Source organism: Anolis carolinensis, chromosome Y (genome assembly GCF_035594765.1).
Source record: "Anolis carolinensis isolate JA03-04 chromosome Y, rAnoCar3.1.pri, whole genome shotgun sequence".
In the NCBI taxonomy this organism is placed as follows: Eukaryota; Metazoa; Chordata; class Lepidosauria; order Squamata; family Dactyloidae; genus Anolis; species Anolis carolinensis.
Window position 1 is genome coordinate 1,024,666 of NC_085848.1, and position 24,044 is coordinate 1,048,709.

The window sequence follows — 24,044 nt, forward strand, 5'->3', positions numbered from 1 at the left end:
ATTCTACGACAAATAAGATGACAATATCGACCTGGTGAAGGCCGAGTCCCCAAGATTTCTAGAGTCCATTCTATAGTGGGAGACAAAGTTTGAGGGAGTAGACCAGATTGCCGCTCGACAAATAGAGTCAAGAGGAATCCCCCTTAAGAATGCAGTGGAGGCGGAAAGACCCCTTGTCGATCTTGGTTGGACCGAAGCTGGGGAGGGCGCTTGGCCAGTTCGTAAGCAAGTTCTATGGCCTGCGCAATCCAGTGGGATAGCCTCTGAGAAGAAATCAGGATGCCCAATTTATCTGGGGCGTATGCGACAAAGAGTGTGGGAGTCTTCCGCTTAGCTTTAGTTCTGTCCTTGTAAAAAAGGAGGGCTCTCCTGACATCGAGAAGGTGAAGCTTTTGCTCAAGCGGAGTTGATGGGTTGGGGATAAAGGCCGGAAGGACAATGTCTTGGTTCAGGTGGAAAGCGGACACCACCTTCGGCAGGAAAGTGAGGTCCAGGCGGAGCACAGCATGGTCGTGATGAAACCGGAGGTAGGGTTCATCGACCCACAGGGACGCAAGTTCCGATGGTCTCCACGCCGAGGTGACTGCGACCAGGAATGCGACCTTCTACGAGAGGAGGTGGAGATCAGCCGAAGCCAAGGGTTCGAAAGGAGAATCATACAATCATAGACTAGTAGAGTTGGAAGAGACCTCATGGGCCATCCAGTCCAACCACATTCTGCCAAGAAGCAGGAAATCGCATTCAAAGCACCCCCGACAGATGGCCACCCAGCCTCTGCTTAAAAGCCTCCAAAGAAGGAGCCTCCACCACAGTCTGAGGCAGAGAGTTCCACTGCTGAACAGCCCTCACAGTGAGGAAGTTCTTCCTGATGTTTAGGTGGAATCTCCTTTCCTGCAGTTTGAAGTCCTTGTCCCATGGTGTCCCAGTCTGCAGGGCAGCAGAAAACAATCTTGCTCCCTCCTCCCTATGACTTCCCTTCACGTATTTGTACATGGCCCTCATCATGTCTCCTCTCAGCCTTCTCTTCTGCAGGCTAAACATGCCCAGCTCTTTAAGCCGCTCCTCATGGGGATTCTTGTTCTCCAGACCCTTGATCACTTGAGCCTCCCTCATCCTCTGGACGCTTTCCAGCTTAGAGTCACCCTCTCCCTTCAATTGCAGTGCCCAGAATGGGGCACAGTGGGATTCCAGGTCAAGTGGCCTGGCCAAGGAGGAATAGACTTCCCTGGACCTAGACGCTATTCCCCTCTTGATGCAGGACAGAATCCCGTTGGCTTTCTTAGCCGCCGCACCACATTCCTGGCTCATGTTCCCCTTCCTCCCCACGAGGACTCCAAGGTCTTTTTCGCACACACTGCTGTCAAGCCAGGCATCGCCCCCCATTCTGTGTCTTTGATTTCCATTTTTTCTGCCGAAGTGAAGTATCCTGCATTTGTCCCTGTTGAACTTCATTTTGTGAGTTTCGGCCAATCATCTCTCTAGTCTGTCAAGATCGTTTTGGATTCTGCTCCTGTCTTCTGGAGTGTTGGCTCTCCCTCCCAGTTTGGTCCCCTCTGCAAACTGGATGATCGTGCCTTCTGACCCTTCGTCTAAGTCCTTAATCAAGATCCTGAACAGAACCGGGCCCATAACCCTGCGGATGGCACTCCACTCGTCACTTCTTTCCATGATGAAGACGACGCATGGGTGAGAATCGCCCTTTGGGTTCATTCGCTTAGCCAATGACAGATCCACCTCACCGTAGTTTTGTCTAGCCCACATTTTACTAGTTTCCTTGCCAGAAGGTCGTGGGGGACTTTGTCGAAGGCCTTACTGAAATCCAGGTCGGCTACATCCACGGCATTCCCTGTATCAACCCAACTCGTAACTCTGTCAAAAAAAGAGATCAGATGAGTCTGGCATGACTTGTTTTTGGTAAATCCGTGTTGACTATTAGCAATGACCGCATTTGTTTCTAAGTGTTCGCAGACCACTTCCTTAATGATCTTTTCCAGAATCCTGCCTGGTATCGATGTGAGGCTGACCGGACATTGGTAATTGTTTGGGTCGTTCTTTTTTCCCTTCTTGAAGATAGATCGGGACCACATTCGCCCTCCTCCAATCTGCCGGGACTTCTCCCGTTCTCCAAGAACTCTCGAAGATAATTGCCAGTGGTTCTGAAATAACTTCCACTAGTTCCTTCAATAATCTTGGATGTAGTTGATCTGGCCCTGGGGACTTGAATTCATTGTGAGCGGCCAGGTGTTCCTGGACAACTTGTCTCCCTATTTGGGATTGGATTTCCCCCAATCCTTCGTCCATTCCATGTTGCTGAGATTGAGGCTGCCTCTCGTTTTGTGAGGAGACCGAGGCAAAGAAGGCATTAAGCAGTTCTGCCTTTTCCCTGTCCCCTGTCGCCATCACCCCATCTTCTCCTCGCAGAGGCCCTATCACCTCCTTGTTCTTCCTTTTTCTACCAGCGTGAGCAAAAAACCCTTTTTTGTTGTTTTTTATGTCCCTGGCAAGCCTGAGCTCATTTTGCGCTTTAGCCTTGCAAACCTTTTCCCTACAGGACTTGGCTATACGTTTGAATTCTTCTTTGGTGATTTCTCCCCTTTTCCACTTCTTGTGCATGTCACTTTTGAGTCTTAGCCCAGTTAGCGTCTTCGCACTTGTCTTATTTTTCTTCTTTGTTTGCATTTGCACCTTGAGTATTTCACTTTTTAAAAACTCCCATCCATTCTTAACTCCCTTGTCTTTTAATATTGGCGTCCATGGAATGCCGCTCAGTATTTCCTTCATTTTTTGGAAGTCAGCTCTCTTAAAGTCCAGAATGCGTGTTTGACTTGTCTGTTTGACTTTCAGCATTCCTTTGTATCACAAACTGCAGGAGCACATGGTCACTTGCCCCTAAGGATCCGACCACTTCGACTGTATTGATCAGGTCCTCCACATTTGTTAAGATTAGATCAAGAGTTGCCAATCCCCTTGTTGCCTCTTCTACCTTCTGGACCATAAAACTGTCTGCAAGGCAAGTGAGGAATTTGTTGGACTTTGTACTCTTGGCCAAGTTTGTTTTCCAGCAGATATCGGGATAGTTGAAATCGCCCATGACTACTATATCTCTTCTTGGTGCCTGTTTGGTCAGCTGCTGACAGAAGGCTTCATCAAGTTCTTCATCTTGGTTCGGAGGTCTGTAGTAGACACCCACGACAAGATCTTTTTGAGTCCCGGTTCCCTTGATTCTCATCCAGATGCTTTCCCGGATGCTTATCCAGATGTTTTCCGGATTACAGTCTTGCATTTCTTCTGCAACGTAACTGTTTTTGACATATAAAGCTACTCCCCCTCCTCTTCCCTTTGTTCTATTTCTGTGAAAGAGGTCATAGCCCTCAATGGCTACATTCCAGTGATGGGAGTCATCCCACCAGGTTTCAGTGATGCCTATGACATCGTATGTGTGGTGCTGTGCTAGAAGTTGGAGTTTGTCTTGCTTATTTCCCATGCTCTGAGCATTGGTGTCAAGACATGTAAGCCCCTGTGACCTCCCCTTGAGCTGTTTATTTGGGATTATTGTGCTTTCCGTACTTGGTCCTTGCTGTGTTTGTGCAGCCCTCCGTTTAGCCTTTTGGCGGTTCCCTGTAGTCGTAGGTAATACAGTGTTCGCCAGGCTGTTGTTCCCCTCCCTCAGTGGATCTAGTTTAAAGTGCGCCTGATGAGGTTTGTCAGTCTGTGTGCAAAAAGATGTTTTCCTACTTGTGTGAGATACACCCCATCACTTGCCAGTAGGCCATCCTCCTGGAGGAGCAGGCCATGGTCCAGGAAGCCAAAATGCTCCTCTTGACACCATTTTCTGAGCCAGTTATTGACCTGTACTATTTTTCCGGCCCTTGTAGAGCCGTGTCCTACAACAGGGAGGAGGGATGAAAAGATCACATGTACAATATACAGTTTTAGCTTTGTTCCCAGAGCTTGAAAATCGTTTGTGATCTTTTGAAAAGTATGCCTAGCGGTGTCATGGGTTCCTACATGAATCAACATAAGGTGGGGAGGGTGATGGGGCTTTAGGAGCCTGCTGAGCCTCTGAGTGATATGGTGTATTTCTGCCCCCGGGAGGCAGCATGTTTCTCGAGCCATCCCATCCGGTCTGGAAATGATGGCTTCCGTTCCTCTAAGGAGGGAGTCACCTACTACCAAGACCTGTTTCCTTTGAGGATTGACAGGGTCCCTTTTGTGCAAGACAGTGTGTATGTCCCCTGAAGAGTGTTCCTGTTGAAGTGAATCGTGTAGGTGTAAAGTGTTGTCCTCCTCCTCAACATCCCCAGTGCATTCATCAATGACAATCCATTGAGATACATCCGAGAGCCCATCACTCTCCCAAGGATGTTCCTGTTGCTCCTGGTCTACGATTGGGGATGGAGCATCTGCATGATTGTGTAAGTGTGAATGTGGTGATGCACTGTCCCCGTCAGGGATATCCCCTGCGCATTGATCAAGTGGCCCACTGAGTGGTATCTAAGTAACTGTGGTCCTCCACAAGATGTGGTTCCTGATTGTATGTTAGTGGTATAAGAATTTGGAATCTGTTGTGTAAATGCAGCTGAGCAGAGGAGTTCTGCGGAGGCTGCCTGGTCCTGTGTCTCTTTCTATGGGTAACCTCCTTCCAAGCCTGAGGGTTATCTGAGTTGATCTCCCTGTAAAGTGATGCAGGTTGCAGATCTACAGTAGCGTGTTGTGCAGTGTCCAAGAGCTCAAGTGCCTGAATGTCCTTAAGGGTCTTAATGCGGGCCTCAAGTTATTGGATCCTCTGCTCCATCCGAGTCAGCTGTTTACACTTGGTGCAGGTGTAGTTGAGTAGTTGTTGTGCAAAGAAGGTGAACATGCCGCAACTTGTGCATGTGGTGGCAAGTATTTGCTGTTGATCCATCTCTTGGTGAGTGAAGTGACCGAGTAGGTTTGTGTGTGTTATGGGCAGAATGCTATCCACCTTCCTGTGTGTGTGTATTTTAATGTTGTTTTGTTTATTTTATATACTGTAAGAACATGTTTTAGTGTAGGTGGGTTCATGAGCGCCGTCAGGCGCGAGCGACGCTGGCTCAGAAAGCTTCAACAGGAAGCCAACACTTTCAATAATAGCCTCGCCTCACCTTACAATAGCCTCGCCTCACCTTAAGGTACAATAGCCTCACCTCACCAGGAAAGAGCCGCCAGATAAGACTTTATCGAGGCTAGTAAAGCTGTCAGCTAGGACAAGACGAGCTCGAGATTCCAATCAGGTGTCAGGGTGCAGTGGAGGGCGAAGGTTGTTGTAGCCTCTCAGGAAGTTTTTAACAAGGTGATTGGCGAATAAAGACAGTTGACCTTGATGTTGGAAGTACCAGGAGAGAGCCGCGAGATAAGACTTTATCGAGGCTAGAGAAAGCTTTCGGTCTGCTAGAGTGAGAAGAAAGTCCAGGACCAGTGGGACCAAGGTGGAGAGAGCCTCGATGCCGTGGAGCCGAAGAAAGGCATGGAACTTGGCAATTTTGTTGGCATAGGCCCTCGAGGTTGCTGGCTTGTGGGCCACGTGGAGGATTGTTTGGAGGTCCAGGTGAAAGGAGCTCAGGGAAGAATCCTCCAGGCTGTCAAATGTAGGGATGGGACGTCCGGATGGAGGACTTGGCCATCCTGGGAGGTGAGAAGGTGAGGAAGTGAGCGGAAGCGGAAGAAAGAACCCCAACAACAGCTGCAGAAGGGCCGGGTACCACGGTTGGCGTGGCCAGGCAGGAGCTATGAGAATCGCCATAGCTGACAGACGAAGCCTCTCTAGCACCTTTGGGATCAGCAGAAAAGGAGGAAACAAGTAGAGGAGCTCGATGGACTAGTCCAGGAGAAAGGCATCCCCTAGACAACTGGGGACTGACCTTGGAGGTAGTCTCGCCCCAAACTGGGGAAGTCAAGTGTTCTCGGGGGAGGCAAACAGGTCTAGGGTTGGCCATCCCCATCTGTCGAAGATGCGATGGAGAGTCATGGGATTGAGCTCATGAGGTGAAGTTGTCATCCTGCTGAGGGAGTCGGCCAAGCCATTCCGCACGCCGGGAAGGTGAATGGCCACTGGGGAAATGTCGTGGGCTATGCACCACAACATTTGGATGTTCTTGGATGAGAGAGCCATGAGCTTCCTCAAGCCAGTACCGCCCTGCTTGTTGATGTAGTACATTGCAACAGTGTTGTCCGTCTGGATCAGCACAGTTTTGTGAAGCAGGGATCGAGCGAAGGCTCGGAGAGCCTTGGATATTGCCAACAATTCCAGAAAGTTTATGTGGTAAGCTCTTTCCAGAGGCGACCACAGGTCGCGAACTGTAAGGTCGTCCATATGAGCTCCCCATGCATAGTTGGAGGAATCATGGCCAATGGGAGGGATGGATGGAGGGGTAGGCCCTTGCAGACGTTGGCTCGATCCATCCACCAGTGAAGGGACCAATGGACCTGCATCGGTATCGTGTGGAACATGGAGCTGGGGTGACGGAGAGGTTTGAAAGAGTCTATAAACCATCTTTGAAGAGGTCTCAGACGGAGCCTGGTGAAGGGGGTAACTAGAACCGTAGACACCATGTGACCAAGGAGGACTTGGACAGAGCAGGCCTGAACCCTGCGGTTGTTTTAGAGAAGCGACATGTGCTGCTGTAGAGCTAGAAGCCTGCCCGATGGCAGGGAAGCTATTTGAGTGATGGAGTTGAAGAGGGCTCCGATGAAGCGTATCTTTCTGGAGGGAGCAAAATGAGACTTCTCGGCGTTTAACTGGAGACCGAGTGAGTCCAGAAGGCGTAAGGTCTGGGAGACATGACATTCCAGCAACAACGGATCGGGACCAACAATCATCCAATCGTCCAGGTAGGGGAAGATGGTGATGCCCTGCTTCCTTAGGTGAACCGCCACCACAGCCTTGGTAAATACCCGCTGAATGGTAACAAGTCCGAAAGGAAGAACCGCAAACTGGTAAGTTTGATTGAGAAGCTTGAAAAAGAGGAAGCGTCTGTGAGAGTTCCTCACTGCAATGTGGAAGTAAGCATCTCGTAAGTCTATGGAAGCGAAGTAGTCTCCCCGCTGGAGCATGGGGAGGTTGGAAGCAACGGAGACCATGCGGAATTTCGAAGAATGAATAAACAGGTTTAGGGCCCTTAAGTCCAGAATGGGACCTAGTCCTCCGCCCCTCTTTGGAACTGTAAAGTACCTCGAGAAAAAACTTCGAGGGTCCTGCTCAGAAGGAGAAGGTTGTATGGCTCCTTTGGCAAGAAGGGAATCTACTTCAGCGCAGATTTCTGGAGAAGGGTCGGTATGCAGGACCCTGCCCGTAGTGGGAAGCTCCTCGAATTCCAAGGCGCATCCACCTTGGACAATGCGGAGAACCCATGCATCTGAGGTGATAGACGTCCATACATGGTAGAAAGGGGCCAGACGGTCTCAGAAGTGACAGAGAGGATGGTTGGACGACAGACTTAGGGGCAGCATGATGTTTGCAGCGGTATCAGAGTCGGAAACGGTACCAAGGGATAAGGCGTCAGGCTCGACACTGGGTGTGAGGAGTGGTAGCCACTCCCTGTCCTCTATTTTTCGGGACTTGGTGTTGTCGGGCTGTTGCTGGCCCTGCTGACTAGAACTAGAGGAACGCCTGAAGGTCTGATGCCGAAAGGACTGAGGAGGAAAGTGTCGGTATCGTTGAGGAAACCAACGAGTGCGCTGAGTGTGCGGTTGATTGGTTCCACACTTGGAGGCAAGGATCTTAAAGTCATGATTCGACTTCAGTTTGTCATCTGTTCCTGCATTGAAGAGGCCCAAGGGTAGGTCCTTGATCACCTGCCGAGAGGAAGAAAGGCCCGAAGATCTCAGCCAAGAGTGACGAAGAATGGCCACCATGTGAGCAATCATCTTGCCAGCCATATTGCCCGTATGCTTGGCCATTTGATGGTGGGCCAAAGAGTCTGCCTCCTGCTGGAGGGTGGAAAGGACTGAGCAATCTTCATCGGAGAGTTTTGCAAAGAAGGGTTGGGCCTCCTCCCAGAGTATTTGCTGATAGGCCCCCATGCAAGCACCATAATTTGCCATCCGGCAAAGGAGGAGGGCCCCAGAGTAAAGCTTTCGACCTATTGTGTCGAATCTATTCCCTTCTCTATTGGCCGGTGAATTTGACTGCCAACCCGAGGAGTGAGAAGCCTTGACCACCATCGACTTTGGATCAGGGTGATGCTTTAGCCACTGCAGAGCTTCATCATCTGTATGATACCATACCTCGATTTTTTTCAAGGTGGGGATATTGAGGACGAAGTCTTCCAAGATGCTTGGATGACGTCCAGCAAGTAAGGAAGAAAAAGGAGGAGTGTGGCCGGAGGAGCTTGAGCCTGGACCCTCTTGAAAACAGGGTCGGTTACGGCCTTCGAAGTCTGTTTAATCTCCATCCCCAAGGCATCTGCCAACCTGACCATCTGGTCCGAGAAGGCACGAATGTTGTCCGTGGGTCAACCTCATAAGTGTCATGAGGGGGAGAGAGATCAAGTCCCAAGGAGACAACCGAGGCCGAGAGTATCAACTCCGGGCATTCGGCGTCGAGCTCATTATCCTCGGCCCCTTGAGGGGACCAGGGAGGAGAGGAAAGTATATTCTCTGTAGGAGGTATTACCTCAAGAGCAGCAGTGGTCTGTGGCCGATGGTCTTTGGAGGCCGAAGCCTGAGCAGCTTGAGCAAGACGGGTTGTCTGCCTCCCCCTTTCAGGAGTTTGAGGGGGGAGGAAAAAGCTCCTGGCGGGCTTGCCGATGCTGGATCGCAGGCTGAGGCCAAGGGGCTCTGACCGTGGTATGGGTGGAGCGGTCGGGTGAGATCTGAGTATCGCCTTCGGAAGACCGACGAGGCGGAGACCAGGAGGCTGAACGCAAGCGTTGCGCCAGTTGAATTGGAGACAATCTCCTTGATGATGCAGCAGAAGAGGGAAAGTCCCTCCTGGAAGAAACGGAGGAGAATGAGCGCTGAATCATGCACTTCTTCGCCAGAGGCTGCTTGGATGGATTTCCTCATAGATTTCCCCGGTGTCGGTGGAATAGGGCAAACTGCCGCCAAGTCGGATTGGGCTTGGGAAGATTCCTCCTGGGCCCTCTTAAAAGTGATCTTCATCGCCGACGTCGATGGAGGCAAGGCCAGACAAGATCGAGTCGACACCGCCGAGGCCAGTGAGCTCGATGTCGAGGAAGGACCAACTTTACCCGACCAGGTGGAGACGGTGGCTATGGTCACCGTGCAAGGAGGCTTCGCCGGCTTGGCAGCCTTCGAGGTCATGGAGGCCTTTCCAGGTCTCGCAGGCCATCAAGGTCAAGGCTGAAGCGGCGGATTCCGGAGCAAGGGATTTCTCGTAAAGAGCCGCCCTGAGTCTGGCTGCTCTGTTTCTCCTTGCTTGAGCCGTAAAGGCCAGGCAAATTCGACAGGAACCGACGATGTGACTTTCGCCAAGACAGAGGAGGCACTTGGCGTGGCCGTCAGAATCAGGAATCTTAGCGGCACACTGAGTGCAGCGCTTAAAGCGCGTAGTCGACACAGAGAAGAAACGAAGAGTCCGATGTGAGCTTTGCGGCGGAAAAAAGGAACTGGAGAGCGGGCGCTGGGGGCGGCCTTTTATGCCCTCTGGGGAGAGGGGCGGGGTTACCGCCAAAATTCAAAGTTTTAGCTTGGAATAGTTTCCGTTGGAGCCTGCACAAGCGCAGTCTTTCCATTAGTGTGCATTCACAGAGTACATGAAGAAAAACACGATGTTCTTTGTTGTATAGTATGCTGTAAACCGCTTTGGGTCCCCTAGGGGAGGAAGACGGGATATAAATGATGTAAATAAAGAAATAAAGAAATAACTTGGCTTCCAGGATTAAAGTGAAGCATCCTTGACATGTTTAGTCTATTTCTCTGAAAAAGATAGCCCTCGCTAGTATTATATTCCAGTCATTGCACCTGAGTAGAGTAACATGATAGAGATTTGTTTTTTCTTCCACACAAGAAAACATTTGATTTTTAAAAGATCTAAATGTAGAATGTAATGAAGATGGATTTGTCCAGACAGTGTCATTACCTTACACATAATGACAGTATTGTGACGTTCTACGTACTTAAATGCAGGATCAGAAACTAGATGTTCAGGTATAGTTGTTGGTAATTTTAGTGCATTAAGTAATTTGAGTCACCTGGTAAGTAAGACCAAGCATGTTCTCAAGGAGATGCTTATCTGGATTACATGAGGATTCAGGTAGAAAGGAGCAGAAACTGGATGGCTATCTGTTGGGAGATTTTTGAATTTGTGTTCTTGCTTGGCAAAGTGGGGTTAAACTGGATGGCCCTTGGGGTCTCTTCCAACTAGGATTCTAGGATCCTTCCTGAATCACAGGACATTGCTAGCATAGGCCATTGAAGAGTTATCAAAAATCTCATATTTATTCCAGGTCTTAGATTGCTTTCTGAATTAGTCTTTATATAGGGCACTAGCTGTGCCTGGCCACGCATTGCTGTGGCGTTGTCTGGTGGTGTTGGTGAGAACTTGTTGAGGTAGTGGTGGTATTGAATGTCTGTTGTATGGTTGTCTTTATGTTGAGTATGCATTTGGTTGTTTGTGTACTATGAAAGTGGTGAGGGTAGAGGGGCTCTATGTCCCTGTGTAGTATTGTATAGTATTTATATGTTGTCCATGTGTTGTGAATGCTTGGATTGTGTCCTCCTGCATCGTAGAAAGGGTTGGGCTGAATGGCCCTTAGGGGTCTCTTCAAACTTGGATTCTATGCTTCTATCATCATCATCATCATCATCATCATCTTCATCATCATTATTATGGAGAGGCTGGATGGCCATCTGTCAGGAGTGCTTGGATTGTGTCCTCCTGCATGGTAGAAGGAAGTTGATCTGGATGATCCCTAGGGGTCACTCCATCCTTAGGATTGTATGATGTTGTTATTATTATTAGTAGTAGTATTAGTATTCAGAGGCTGGGTGGCCATCTGTTGGGAGTGCTTGGATTGTGTCCTGCATGGCAAAATTAGGCTGGATGGATGGCCTTTAGGAGTCTCTCCTAACTGTCTGATGCTATGATTCGATGTGTATTATTATTGTGCAGATATTGGATGGCCATCTGTCAGGAGGGGTTGGGTTGTGTCCTCCTGCATGATATAAGGAAGTTGAACTGGGTGATCCTTAGGGGTGTCTCCTAACCTTAGGATTGTATGATATTCTTATTATTATTATTATTATTATTATTATTGAGAGGGTGGCTAGCCATCTGTTGGGAGTGCTTAGATTGTATCGTCCAATGGCAGAGTTGGGTTGGACTGGATGGCCTTTAGGGGTCTCTTCTAACTGTCTGATTCTATGATTCGATTTGTATTATTACTGTGCAGATCTTGGATGGCCATCTGTCAGGAGTGGTTGGATTGTGTCCTGCATGATATAAGGAAGTTGAACTGGGTGATCCTTAGGGGTGCCTCCTAACCTTACGATTGTATGATCTTATTATTATTATTATTATTATTATTATTATTATTATTATTATTATTGAGAGGGTGGCTGGCCATCTGTTGGGAGTGCTTAGATTGTATCGTCCAATGGCAGAGTTGGGTTGGACTGGATGGCCTTTAGGGGTCTCTTCTAACTGTCTGATTCTATGATTCGATTTGTATTATTACTGTGCAGATCTTGGATGGCCATCTGTCAGGAGTGGTTGGATTGTGTCCTGCATGATATAAGGAAGTTGAACTGGGTGATCCTTAGGGGTGCCTCCTAACCTTAGGATTGTATGATGATATTATTATTATTATTATTATTATTATTATTATTATTATTATTATTGAGAGGGTGGCTGGCCATCTGTTGGGAGTGCTTAGATTGTATCGTCCAATGGCAGAGTTGGGTTGGACTGGATGGCCTTTAGGGGTCTCTTCTAACTGTCTGATTCTATGATTCGATTTGTATTATTACTGTGCAGATCTTGGATGGCCATCTGTCAGGAGTGGTTGGATTGTGTCCTGCATGATATAAGGAAGTTGAACTGGGTGATCCTTAGGGGTGCCTCCTAACCTTAGGATTGTATGATGATATTATTATTATTATTATTATTATTATTATTATTATTATTATTATTATTATTGAGAGGGTGGCTGGCCATCTGTTGGGAGTGCTTAGATTGTATCGTCCAATGGCAGAGTTGGGTTGGACTGGATGGCCTTTAGGGGTCTCTTCTAACTGTCTGATTCTATGATTCGATTTGTATTATTACTGTGCAGATCTTGGATGGCCATCTGTCAGGAGTGGTTGGATTGTGTCCTGCATGATATAAGGAAGTTGAACTGGGTGATCCTTAGGGGTGCCTCCTAACCTTAGGATTGTATGATGATATTATTATTATTATTATTATTATTATTATTATTATTATTATTATTATTGAGAGGGTGGCTGGCCATCTGTTGGGAGTGCTTAGATTGTATCGTCCAATGGCAGAGTTGGGTTGGACTGGATGGCCTTTAGGGGTCTCTTCTAACTGTCTGATTCTATGATTCGATTTGTATTATTACTGTGCAGATCTTGGATGGCCATCTGTCAGGAGTGGTTGGATTGTGTCCTGCATGATATAAGGAAGTTGAACTGGGTGATCCTTAGGGGTGCCTCCTAACCTTAGGATTGTATGATCTTATTATTATTATTATTATTATTATTATTATTATTATTATTATTATTATTATTGAGAGGGTGGCTGGCCATCTGTTGGGAGTGCTTAGATTGTATCGTCCAATGGCAGAGTTGGGTTGGACTGGATGGCCTTTAGGGGTCTCTTCTAACTGTCTGATTCTATGATTCGATTTGTATTATTACTGTGCAGATCTTGGATGGCCATCTGTCAGGAGTGGTTGGATTGTGTCCTGCATGATATAAGGAAGTTGAACTGGGTGATCCTTAGGGGTGCCTCCTAACCTTAGGATTGTATGATGATATTATTATTATTATTATTATTATTATTATTATTATTATTATTATTATTATTATTATTGAGAGGGTGGCTGGCCATCTGTTGGGAGTGCTTAGATTGTATCGTCCAATGGCAGAGTTGGGTTGGACTGGATGGCCTTTAGGGGTCTCTTCTAACTGTCTGATTCTATGATTCGATTTGTATTATTACTGTGCAGATCTTGGATGGCCATCTGTCAGGAGTGGTTGGATTGTGTCCTGCATGATATAAGGAAGTTGAACTGGGTGATCCTTAGGGGTGCCTCCTAACCTTAGGATTGTATGATGATATTATTATTATTATTATTATTATTATTATTATTATTATTATTATTATTGAGAGGGTGGCTGGCCATCTGTTGGGAGTGCTTAGATTGTATCGTCCAATGGCAGAGTTGGGTTGGACTGGATGGCCTTTAGGGGTCTCTTCTAACTGTCTGATTCTATGATTCGATTTGTATTATTACTGTGCAGATCTTGGATGGCCATCTGTCAGGAGTGGTTGGATTGTGTCCTGCATGATATAAGGAAGTTGAACTGGGTGATCCTTAGGGGTGCCTCCTAACCTTAGGATTGTATGATGATATTATTATTATTATTATTATTATTATTATTATTATTATTATTATTATTATTATTGAGAGGGTGGCTGGCCATCTGTTGGGAGTGCTTAGATTGTATCGTCCAATGGCAGAGTTGGGTTGGACTGGATGGCCTTTAGGGGTCTCTTCTAACTGTCTGATTCTATGATTCGATTTGTATTATTACTGTGCAGATCTTGGATGGCCATCTGTCAGGAGTGGTTGGATTGTGTCCTGCATGATATAAGGAAGTTGAACTGGGTGATCCTTAGGGGTGCCTCCTAACCTTAGGATTGTATGATGATATTATTATTATTATTATTATTATTATTATTATTATTATTATTATTATTATTATTGAGAGGGTGGCTGGCCATCTGTTGGGAGTGCTTAGATTGTATCGTCCAATGGCAGAGTTGGGTTGGACTGGATGGCCTTTAGGGGTCTCTTCTAACTGTCTGATTCTATGATTCGATTTGTATTATTACTGTGCAGATCTTGGATGGCCATCTGTCAGGAGTGGTTGGATTGTGTCCTGCATGATATAAGGAAGTTGAACTGGGTGATCCTTAGGGGTGCCTCCTAACCTTACGATTGTATGATCTTATTATTATTATTATTATTATTATTATTATTATTATTATTATTATTATTATTGAGAGGGTGGCTGGCCATCTGTTGGGAGTGCTTAGATTGTATCGTCCAATGGCAGAGTTGGGTTGGACTGGATGGCCTTTAGGGGTCTCTTCTAACTGTCTGATTCTATGATTCGATTTGTATTATTACTGTGCAGATCTTGGATGGCCATCTGTCAGGAGTGGTTGGATTGTGTCCTGCATGATATAAGGAAGTTGAACTGGGTGATCCTTAGGGGTGCCTCCTAACCTTAGGATTGTATGATGATATTATTATTATTATTATTATTATTATTATTATTATTATTATTATTATTATTATTATTAAGAGGGTGGCTGGCCATCTGTTGGGAGTGCTTAGATTGTATCGTCCAATGGCAGAGTTGGGTTGGACTGGATGGCCTTTAGGGGTCTCTTCTAACTGTCTGATTCTATGATTCGATTTGTATTATTACTGTGCAGATCTTGGATGGCCATCTGTCAGGAGTGGTTGGATTGTGTCCTGCATGATATAAGGAAGTTGAACTGGGTGATCCTTAGGGGTGCCTCCTAACCTTAGGAACGTATGATATTATTATTATTATTATTATTATTATTATTATTATTATTATTATTATTATTATTATTATTATTGAGAGGCTGGGTGGCCATCTGTTGGGCGTGCTTGGATTGTGTCCTCCATGGCAGAATTGGGTTGGACTGATTACCACAGTAATTATTTCATATTACAGTAGAATCTCACTTATCCAACATTCGCTTATCCAGTATTCTGGATTATCCAACACAGTCTACCTTTTAGTAGTCAATGTTTTTGTAGTCAGTGTTTTAAATTCATTGTGATATTTTGGTGCTAAATTTGTAAATACAGTAATTACTACATAGCATTACTGAGCATTGAACTACTTTTTCTGTCCAATTTGTTGTATAACATGATGTTTGGTGCTTAATTTGTATAACGATTACCTAATTTGATGTTTAATAGGCTTTTCCTGAATTCCTTCTTATTATCCATCATATTCACTTATCCAACGTTCTGCCGGCCTGTTTATGTTGGATAAGTGAGACTCTACTGTATATTTATAATCATATATTATCTGCTTAGAACTGGATTATATGAGGCCCTTTCTTCACAGCTGTAGAAAATGCACACTGAAGTGGATTATCTGGCAGTGTGGACTCAAGGTAATCCAGTGCCAAGCAGATAATATAAGATTATAAATGGGTTATATAACTGTGTGGAAGGGCCTTGAGTCTACACTGCCATATAATCCAGTGCAAACTAAATAATCTGTGGAAGAGGCCTAAGTGAGGCCTAACTGTGCCTGTCCCCTGAGCTGAGTAGGTTGCTAGGAGACCAAGTGGGCGGAACTTAGCCTTGTAACTGGCAGCAATTGGATAAAAACAATTATTGCTCTCCCTGTAATTAGGACTTTATTTTTCTTTTCTTTTTATTGTATCAACCTAGAGCCATGGATGATGGGTTGTGTTGTCAAATTTCGAGGTTGGGAGGCCTGTAGTTTTGTTGCTTTGTCCGCTGCCCTGATGCCATCACTCCTTTATATAGATAGATAGATAGATAGATAGATAGATAGATAGATAGATAGATGAAGACAGTGGAGTAGATTGGTAACTACTAAGGTTGTCCAAAATTTCGTTATGATTCTATTTCGGAATTATTTCGGATTGTTCTCGCTTTTTGAACCGAGTATTGAAACGTTGTCCCTGGGCGCAACTGGCAATGTAATTCGAACCATCGTTGGCCCATTCTCTAATTGTTCTTAATGTTTCGTTAATTTTTTTTCCTTCCAAATTTTTTTTTTTTAAAGATTTTTTTAAAAATTTTTTGTTTCTGCAACCTAACTTGAATGGGAGCCTAGCGTAGCCTAAAATGGCTGCTGCTCCCTGGCCAATCAGAGACTTCCACGATGGCTGGAAAAGGTGGGGGCTAGCGTCCTCCGCGTCCACGTGTAGGATCTCTATAAAAATCCCCTCCCCAACCCAGGCAAGCCATTCGGGGCTAGGATACCGAGCAGAGAGGGTGGATTGCGCTGCGCTGGGAATCAAGCTGCTTGGGGAGAGAGGGCTAAGTGTTCTGGCTATAGAGGGTGGAGTGTCTGTTGTTGCTGGTTCGATATTGTGTTTTGGTTTTTTTTGGGAAATTGGCTTGGGGCTTGTGGGATGTGGCAGAGTCCTTGCTGTGGCTTTAGGCAATTTTTATTTTTAAAAGGATGTGGGTGCCAAGGCATTGCTTTCCTGACGCTCCATTTCTAAACTTCTGCCTTTTTTTTGGAATTTAGCAATCACTAGATCAGCCCTTCTTTGCAATCCTGAAAAGGGGGGGGGGGCATTGAAAGTTATAGTTTCCAAAGGACGTCTGCGTTCCTGCAAGTGCATTGCTTCCCTCACGCTCTGTTTGTAATCCCAAGCCCCCGGGCTGAGTGTTATTGCAGCAATCACAAAGACACACATTGTTTTTAAACCTAAAAGGGTACATTGGAAGAAATAGTTTCCAAAGGACGTGGGGCACCCGCCAAGGCATTGCTTCCCTCAAGCTCCATTTCTGTTCCCAAGCCTTGGGCTGAGTTTTATTTCTGCAATCACAAAGTCAGACATTGATTTGATTCAATAGAGGGTCCACAGCAATTTATAGTTTCCAAAGGACATTGCCAATCCTGTCAAGGCATTGCTTGGCATGTGCTGCGTTTCTAATCCAAAGTCTACACAAGTAGAAGAGGGACTTTTACAGTGATAAGAACCCAATTGAACAGGAAATAAGACTTTCAAACCAGGAACAGGTTTCTTCAAATATTGAAAAATAATGTATTATAAAAAGTTATGAAAATTCGCCAAAAATCATAGGAGACAGGAAACGTTCTGCAATTTGTTGAGCAAAGAGTGTTGAATGTGATCTCCCACTGTACCAAATTTGATGAGGATAGCTCAAGAAATGAGGGTGGGAGAGCTCTGTAAAAGTCCCCCCTTTTTCCTTTTTTTTGGGGCGATTGCGCATGCGCGTCCGCCATTTTAGAAACATTTAGAATCATTACGAATTTTCGGAAATATCCGAAATTTTTGGGTAAAAAATTCAGAAATAATTTCTATATTTAAGCGTCGGCACCCCCTACTTTAGAAACGAGAATTGAAACATTTTTTCCATCGATCGGACAAGCCTAGTAACTACTAGTCTATATATATACTAGCTGTGCCCGGCCACGTGTTGCTGTGGCGAAGAATGGTGGTCTGGGAAAGAAAGTATTGAGGAATTGGTGGTAGTTAAGGTAAAGGGTAAACGTTTTCCCCTGACGTTAAGTCCAGTCATGTCTGACTCTGGGGGTTGGTGCTCATCTCCATTTCTAAGCCGAAGAGCCGTCGTTGTCCGTAGACTCCTCCAAGGTCATGTGGGATGACAGTATGGAGCAGCGTTACCTTCCCACCGGAGCAGTACCTATTGATGCACTCACATTTACATGTTTTTGAACTTCTGGGTTGGCAGAAGCTGGGGCTAACAGTGGGGGCTCTATCAGTTCCCCCAATTCAAACCTGCGACCTTTCGGTCCAGAAGTTCAGCAGCTCAGCGCTTTAACATGCTGTGCCATCAGGGGACATTATTTCCTAAAGGTTGTGAATATACAATATTTCTGATTGTTTTTTTTTTGTCTGTTGGAGGCAAGTATGAATGCTGCAATTAGGAAAAATGATTAGGATGTAATGGCCTTGCAGATTTAAAGCCTAGCTGTTTCCTCCCTGAGTGATTTTTTTGTTGGGAGGTGTTAGCTGGCCCTGATTGTTTCCTGTCTGGAATTCCCTTGTTTTCAGAGTGGTGTTGTTTGCGATATTTTATGTGCTTCTACTGTCTGTGGCCCTGAGAAAATAGAGGATTTTCCAGACTTTGATGATGGGAATACTTTGTTGGGAGGTGTTAGCTGGCCCTGATTGTTTCCTGTGTGGAATTCCCCTGTTTATTTACTGTCCTGGTTTTAGAGATTATATTGTTCTGCATTATTCTATCCCAGTAATTATTTCATATTAAAGAAGAATCTCACTTATCCAACATTCGCTTATACAATGTTCTGGATTATCCAACACAGTCTGCCTTTTCATAATCAATGTTTTTGTAGTCAGTGTTTCAAATTCATTGTGATATTTTACTGGTAAATTTGTAAATACAGTACAGTAGAGTCTCACTTATCCAACATAAGTGGGCTGGCAAAATGTTGGATAACCGAATATGTTGGATAATAAGGAGGCATTAAGGAAAAGCCTATTAAATATCAAATTAGGTTATGATTTTACAAATGAAACACCAAAACATCATGTTAGACAACAAATTTGGCAGAAAAAGTAGTTCAATACGCAGTAATGCTATGTAGTAATTACTGTATTTATGAATTTAGCAATATATCATGATATATTGAAAACATTGACTACAAAAATGCATTGGATAATCCAGAACGTTGGATAAGCGAGTCTTGGATAAGTGAGACTCTACTGTAATTACTACATAGCATTACTGCGCATGGAACTACCTTTTCTGTCAAATTTGTTGTATAATATGATGTGGATTATATGGAAGTGTGGAGTCAAGATAATCCAGTGCAAAGCAGATAATATAAGATTATAAATGGGTTATATAGCTGTGTGGAAGGGCCTTGAGTCTACACTGCCATATAATCCTGTTCAAATAAGATAATCTGTGGAAGAAGTCTAAGTGAGGCCTAAATTTGCCTGTCCCCTAACTGAAACCTGGCTGTCCCTTGGTTGCTAGGCAACGAAGTGGGCAGAGATTAGCCCTCTAAACTGGCAGCAATTGGATAAAAACAATTACTCCTCTCCCTCTAATTAGGACTTTTTTTTCTTTTCTTTTTGTTGTATCAACCTAGAGGCGTGGATGATGGGTTGTGTTGTCAAATTTCGAGGTTGGGGGGCCTGTAGTTTTGTTGTTTTGTCCACTGCCCTGATGCCATCACTCTTTTATATATATAGATAATGGTAATGGAATACTGGCACCGAGCAAAACAACAAAAGTAAACACCCCCCCAACCTAGCAATTTCACCGCACAATACAACATCCACACCTTAAGGTTGAAACAACAAAAGATCACGTCACGCACCTCCACACGGACAGAACCCACAACGCACCATCTACGCTTGCGCACTCCCTCTCATCTCCCACCCCAGGCGTCTCACCTACGGCAGAACCTCTGCCCTCCTCCCATGACCAGCATGTTAGCTGCACTCTCCCTGCTCCTCCTGCTTCTCCTGACTAGGAGAGCCACAATGGCGGCACCCACTTTCCCTCACCAAAAGGAGAGAACCACGGACGCGGGGAGCCATGCTGGGAGGGAAGGAGAAGCCTCATGGCCCACCGGCTAGAGGAAAGGCAGGCAATCGGAAAAAGCTGTCCCCTGGGTCCTAGCACCCGCCCATCATCCGAGTTATTTATCTCCACTACACTCTCCCTTATCCAACCTTCTACAATATCCAACCCATTTTAATACTCAATATTTTAAATATATGCTATGAACCATGACAATCAACACAGTCTGACTCCTAATATTTTAACAAGCTTAAAATCACAACACCAAATAAAAAACAACACTCTTAAAACAGGGGAATTCCAGACACTAAACAATCAGGGCCAGCTAACACCTCCCACAATCTGCCATGCAGGACACAATCCAAGCACTCCCAACAGATGGCCACCCAGTCTCTCAATAACAACAACAACAACAACAACAACAACAACATAGAATCCTAAGGTTTGCAGAGACCCCTAACAATCATCCAGTAAAACTTCCTTCTACCATACAGGAGGACACAATCCAAACACTCCTGACAGATGGCCATCCAATATCTCCACAATCTCCACAATAAAAATAATAATAAAATCCTACAGTCACAGAGATAGGAGAGACCCCTAAAGCCCATCCACTCCAACCCCTTCCTGCCATGAAGAACACAATCGAAACATTCCCAACAGACGGCCATACAGCCTCTTGATAATAATAATAATAATAATAATAATAACAATATCACGGAATCCTCATGTTTGCAGACAGCCCTAAGAATCATCCAGTACAACCTCCTTCTACCATGCAAGACCACACAATCCAAAAACTCCTGACAAATGGCCATCCACCCACTATATAATAATGATGATGATAATAAAGATAATAATCATCATGATGATAACAATAATAATAATAATAATAATAATAATAATAATAATAATAATAATACAACTACACAATCCAAAAATTTAGAGACACCCCTAATGGCCATCCACCCCAACCCTTTCTACTATGCACCAAGACACAACCTAACCATTCACAACACTTGGACAACGTATGAATACTGTACAATACTACACAGCAACAAAGACCTCCTCTACTCTCACCACTTTCACATTACACAAACAACCAAATACATACTAAACATAAAGACAACCATACAACAGACATTCAATACCACCACTAACTCAAATTTCTCACCAACACCACCAGACAACGCCACAGCAACGCGTGGCTGGGCACAGCTAGTCTATACTATAATTAAAAGACTATAATCCCAATTTCCTGCTAGTTGAAATCTTGACTTGTACTAGCTTGTGCTATTAGTCATTGACTGCAGTATTTTAACCACTGTGGAGACGTTATAAGTTATAGTTGAGTTCTATCTGAAAGCAGAAGGGAGATGTAAGATTGTCCAGAGCACCCTGGGTGGTTTGTATATCCTTGGCATAATGAGGGGGGATCGAATATCTCTCTAGAATAGGCACTGAAGAAGCACATGTTCCGTTTTCTCCATTATACTAGTAAATGATGGAACTTTTCACAACTGAAAAACTGAATGAAATAGATGGATGAAGGATCCAATGGCCTGTTGTAAAAAGCTTCTCCACTGAAGGAGGAGATGTCCAAATAATTAAGCATTCTGCTTAAAATAATTTTGGGTCTCAAAGTTTTGTTTTAAAAACCTTTCCCTTTGTAAAATTTTAATTAGGAAAAATATTTGATTTTGCGAAGTTCATAACATTCACACATTCACTAGGCAAAAGGTAGCCCAGGAACCCACAACCGTTAATATAAAATTATAAAAATATTTTGCCAAAGCCTGGTGGAAGAAAATATTGAAGAAAACAAATTCCAAATTTGTAAACACACACAAAGACAGACAGACAGACAGAGAGAAAGAGAGAGAGAGTACGCCATAAGGTGAATGGAGAAAAGCTTCCTACTGACAATAAAATTATCTCAGATAGAGAACATCTAAGAAAAAACTGGGAAAATAACCATACAACTGTTAAAAATGGTTGAACTCCCATCAATTACAAATTCAACAGGATCTACAAACAGGGACAATGTGACCATATGTGTAAGTCACGTATACCGCAAGGATTTATTGTTAGAATATAATTAGTTAAAAGCAAAAAGTACTTTCTGGTAAAAAAAAAAAAAACCAACAATATCTATATTTAATCTTAAGTTATTGTTTCCCAGGAATACTTACATTCATCATAGAAACCATAAATTCTATTAATGCTGGCACATTCGTGATTTCCTCTGAGGAGAAAAAAATTCTCTGGATATTTTATCTTGTAAGCGAGTAAAAGGCAAATTGTTTCTAAAGACTGCTTCCCTCTATCAACATAATCACCAAGGAACAGATAGTTGCTTTCTGGTGGAAAACCTCCATATTCAAATAGTCGAAGCAAGTCATAATATTGTCCATGGATATCACCTTAAACAAACAAACAAAAAACCCTTTCATATACTTCATGGCTTAGAAGATAGAAACATATTTAATGCAAGATAAAATACATGTTTTGGAAGACATGAAATACTTACTTTTGTAATATCAAAATTTAATAATAATAATAATAATAATAATAATAATAATAATAGTTTTATTCATATATTCTGCCCCATCTCCCCAAAGGGACTCAGGGTGGCTACATGGGAACCAAGCCCGGCAAAACACAGTAAAATATAACCACATAAATACATGCATAAAATCATAAAACATATAATATACATTAAAACATACTCCAAACTGATATCTAACAGCCAAGCACAGTGTGCATATTCAACTGGAGGCAAGGCAACTGTTATATGTGTACAGTATCTAGAAAACCTCTGCTGAATGATCCAGAAGAAGAGCAGTGGCTGTGTCAAGGTGGATGTCAGGGATAGTTGTCAATGTATGCCAAATTAAGTTAAATGCTCATTGAAACAACCAGGTTTTCAGATCTTTACAGAATGTGGCCAGGGTGGGAGCTAGTCTAATTTCTCTCGGGAAAGAGTTCCAGAGCCAAGGAGGCTATCCCAGCTATGTAATTTGTTGCATATATCATTAAATATTCCCAAATTGTATTCCTATAGATTTACTAGGACTTTAATTTAAGATTTTTATTGGACTATGCCACAGATTTCTTCTTCAGAATAAATACCTAACTTTAATTCTAAAAGCAATGCTGGCATGAACTCTAAACTTCAATCAGTTTAATGGAGAATAAATAAGATCAATTGATTCTCAGAAGTAGCGCAGTGTTATTTCTTGTGGCAGAAAACACAAACATCCTGACAAAAGTTGTCCATGGCTACAAACAAATAAGCATTTTAGTTTTCCACTATGAAAAGACTAGATATGTCTCAATTCAATGGTCTCATAGAATTATAGAAACCTATAATAATTATAGAGTTGGAGGAGACCACAAGTCACATCTAATCCAATCTCATTCTGCCAAGCAAACAGGCAGGCATCATCAAAGCCCTCCCTACAAATGGTTATCCAGCCTCTGTTTTAAGACCCTCAGAGTGAGAAGGAGGTTTCACCAGAATCCATGGCAGCAACATATTCCCCTGCCAGACAGTTCTTTTTACTGTCAAGAGAGTCTTCCTAATGTTTACACAGAATCTTTTTTCCTGCAATTTTAACCCATGGCTCCCTTATGTCCTAATGGCCAGGGCAAGAGAAAGGAAGCCTGTTCTTTTTCCCCTCCATAGGACATGCAAATATTTAAACATGGCCTTCTCTTAACATTCTCTCATCCAAGCTAAATGGTCAAGAGAAATTCTTAGCTTCTAGACCTTTGGCCATTTTGGTGGCCCTTTGCTGGACATGTTCCATCTAATGAGAAATGCTAAAACTAAGTTCATTGTACCATCTAATAAACTTATTATAAGACACACACTTTATGAAAGAAATACAAGAGAAGATATTAAAATAACAATGAAGTATTTCCAGAACTACTTATTATTATTATTTAAACAAATTAAATGAGACAAAATGAAAAAAGGAAGAAAAACCAACCACAATTAAGTAGTCACAAAATTGTAAAGATAAATAATTAATGGTGTTACTGAAAGGAAAAACAATATATGGTTTTATATGATTTTCCCAATTTAAGAGAATCTGGTGAAATGTAAATCTATGTATATATAAAGCTTCTGACCATTTTTACCTAGAACTCAGAACCATGAAACTTGGCAACACAACCCAGAGTCCTCCCCACTAGGTTCCGACAACAAAACCACCACTCGAATAATAATAATAATAATAATAATAATAATAATAATAATAATAATAATAATAATAATAATAATAAACTTTATACCCTGCCACCATCTCCCCGCGGGGACTCGGGGCGGCTTACATGGGGCAGCGGCCCAAACAACATAAGGACAAAATATAAGCAACATAATACAAATCACAATATAAAAAAGAATCATAGAATCATAGAATCATTGAATCCTAGAGTTGGAAGAGACCTCATGGGCCATCCGGTCCAACCCCATTCTGCCAAGAAGCAGGAAATCGCATTCAAAGCACTCCCGACAGATGGCCATCCAGC

General features: G+C 43.7%; 1 protein-coding gene across 6 annotated transcripts in view; it reads right to left on the bottom strand.

Moving 5' to 3' along the window:
- Window positions 1-24,044, bottom strand: part of LOC134292951 (serine/threonine-protein phosphatase PP1-gamma catalytic subunit A-like) — a 131,536-nt gene that overhangs the window by 58,468 nt on the left and 49,024 nt on the right. For all 6 annotated transcript variants that reach the window (XM_062958849.1, XM_062958851.1, XM_062958850.1 and 3 more), the window contains exon 3: window positions 21,701-21,931. In XM_062958849.1, coding sequence (XP_062814919.1) covers window positions 21,701-21,931 — 231 coding nt within the window. The remainder of the gene's footprint in view (window positions 1-21,700; window positions 21,932-24,044) is intronic.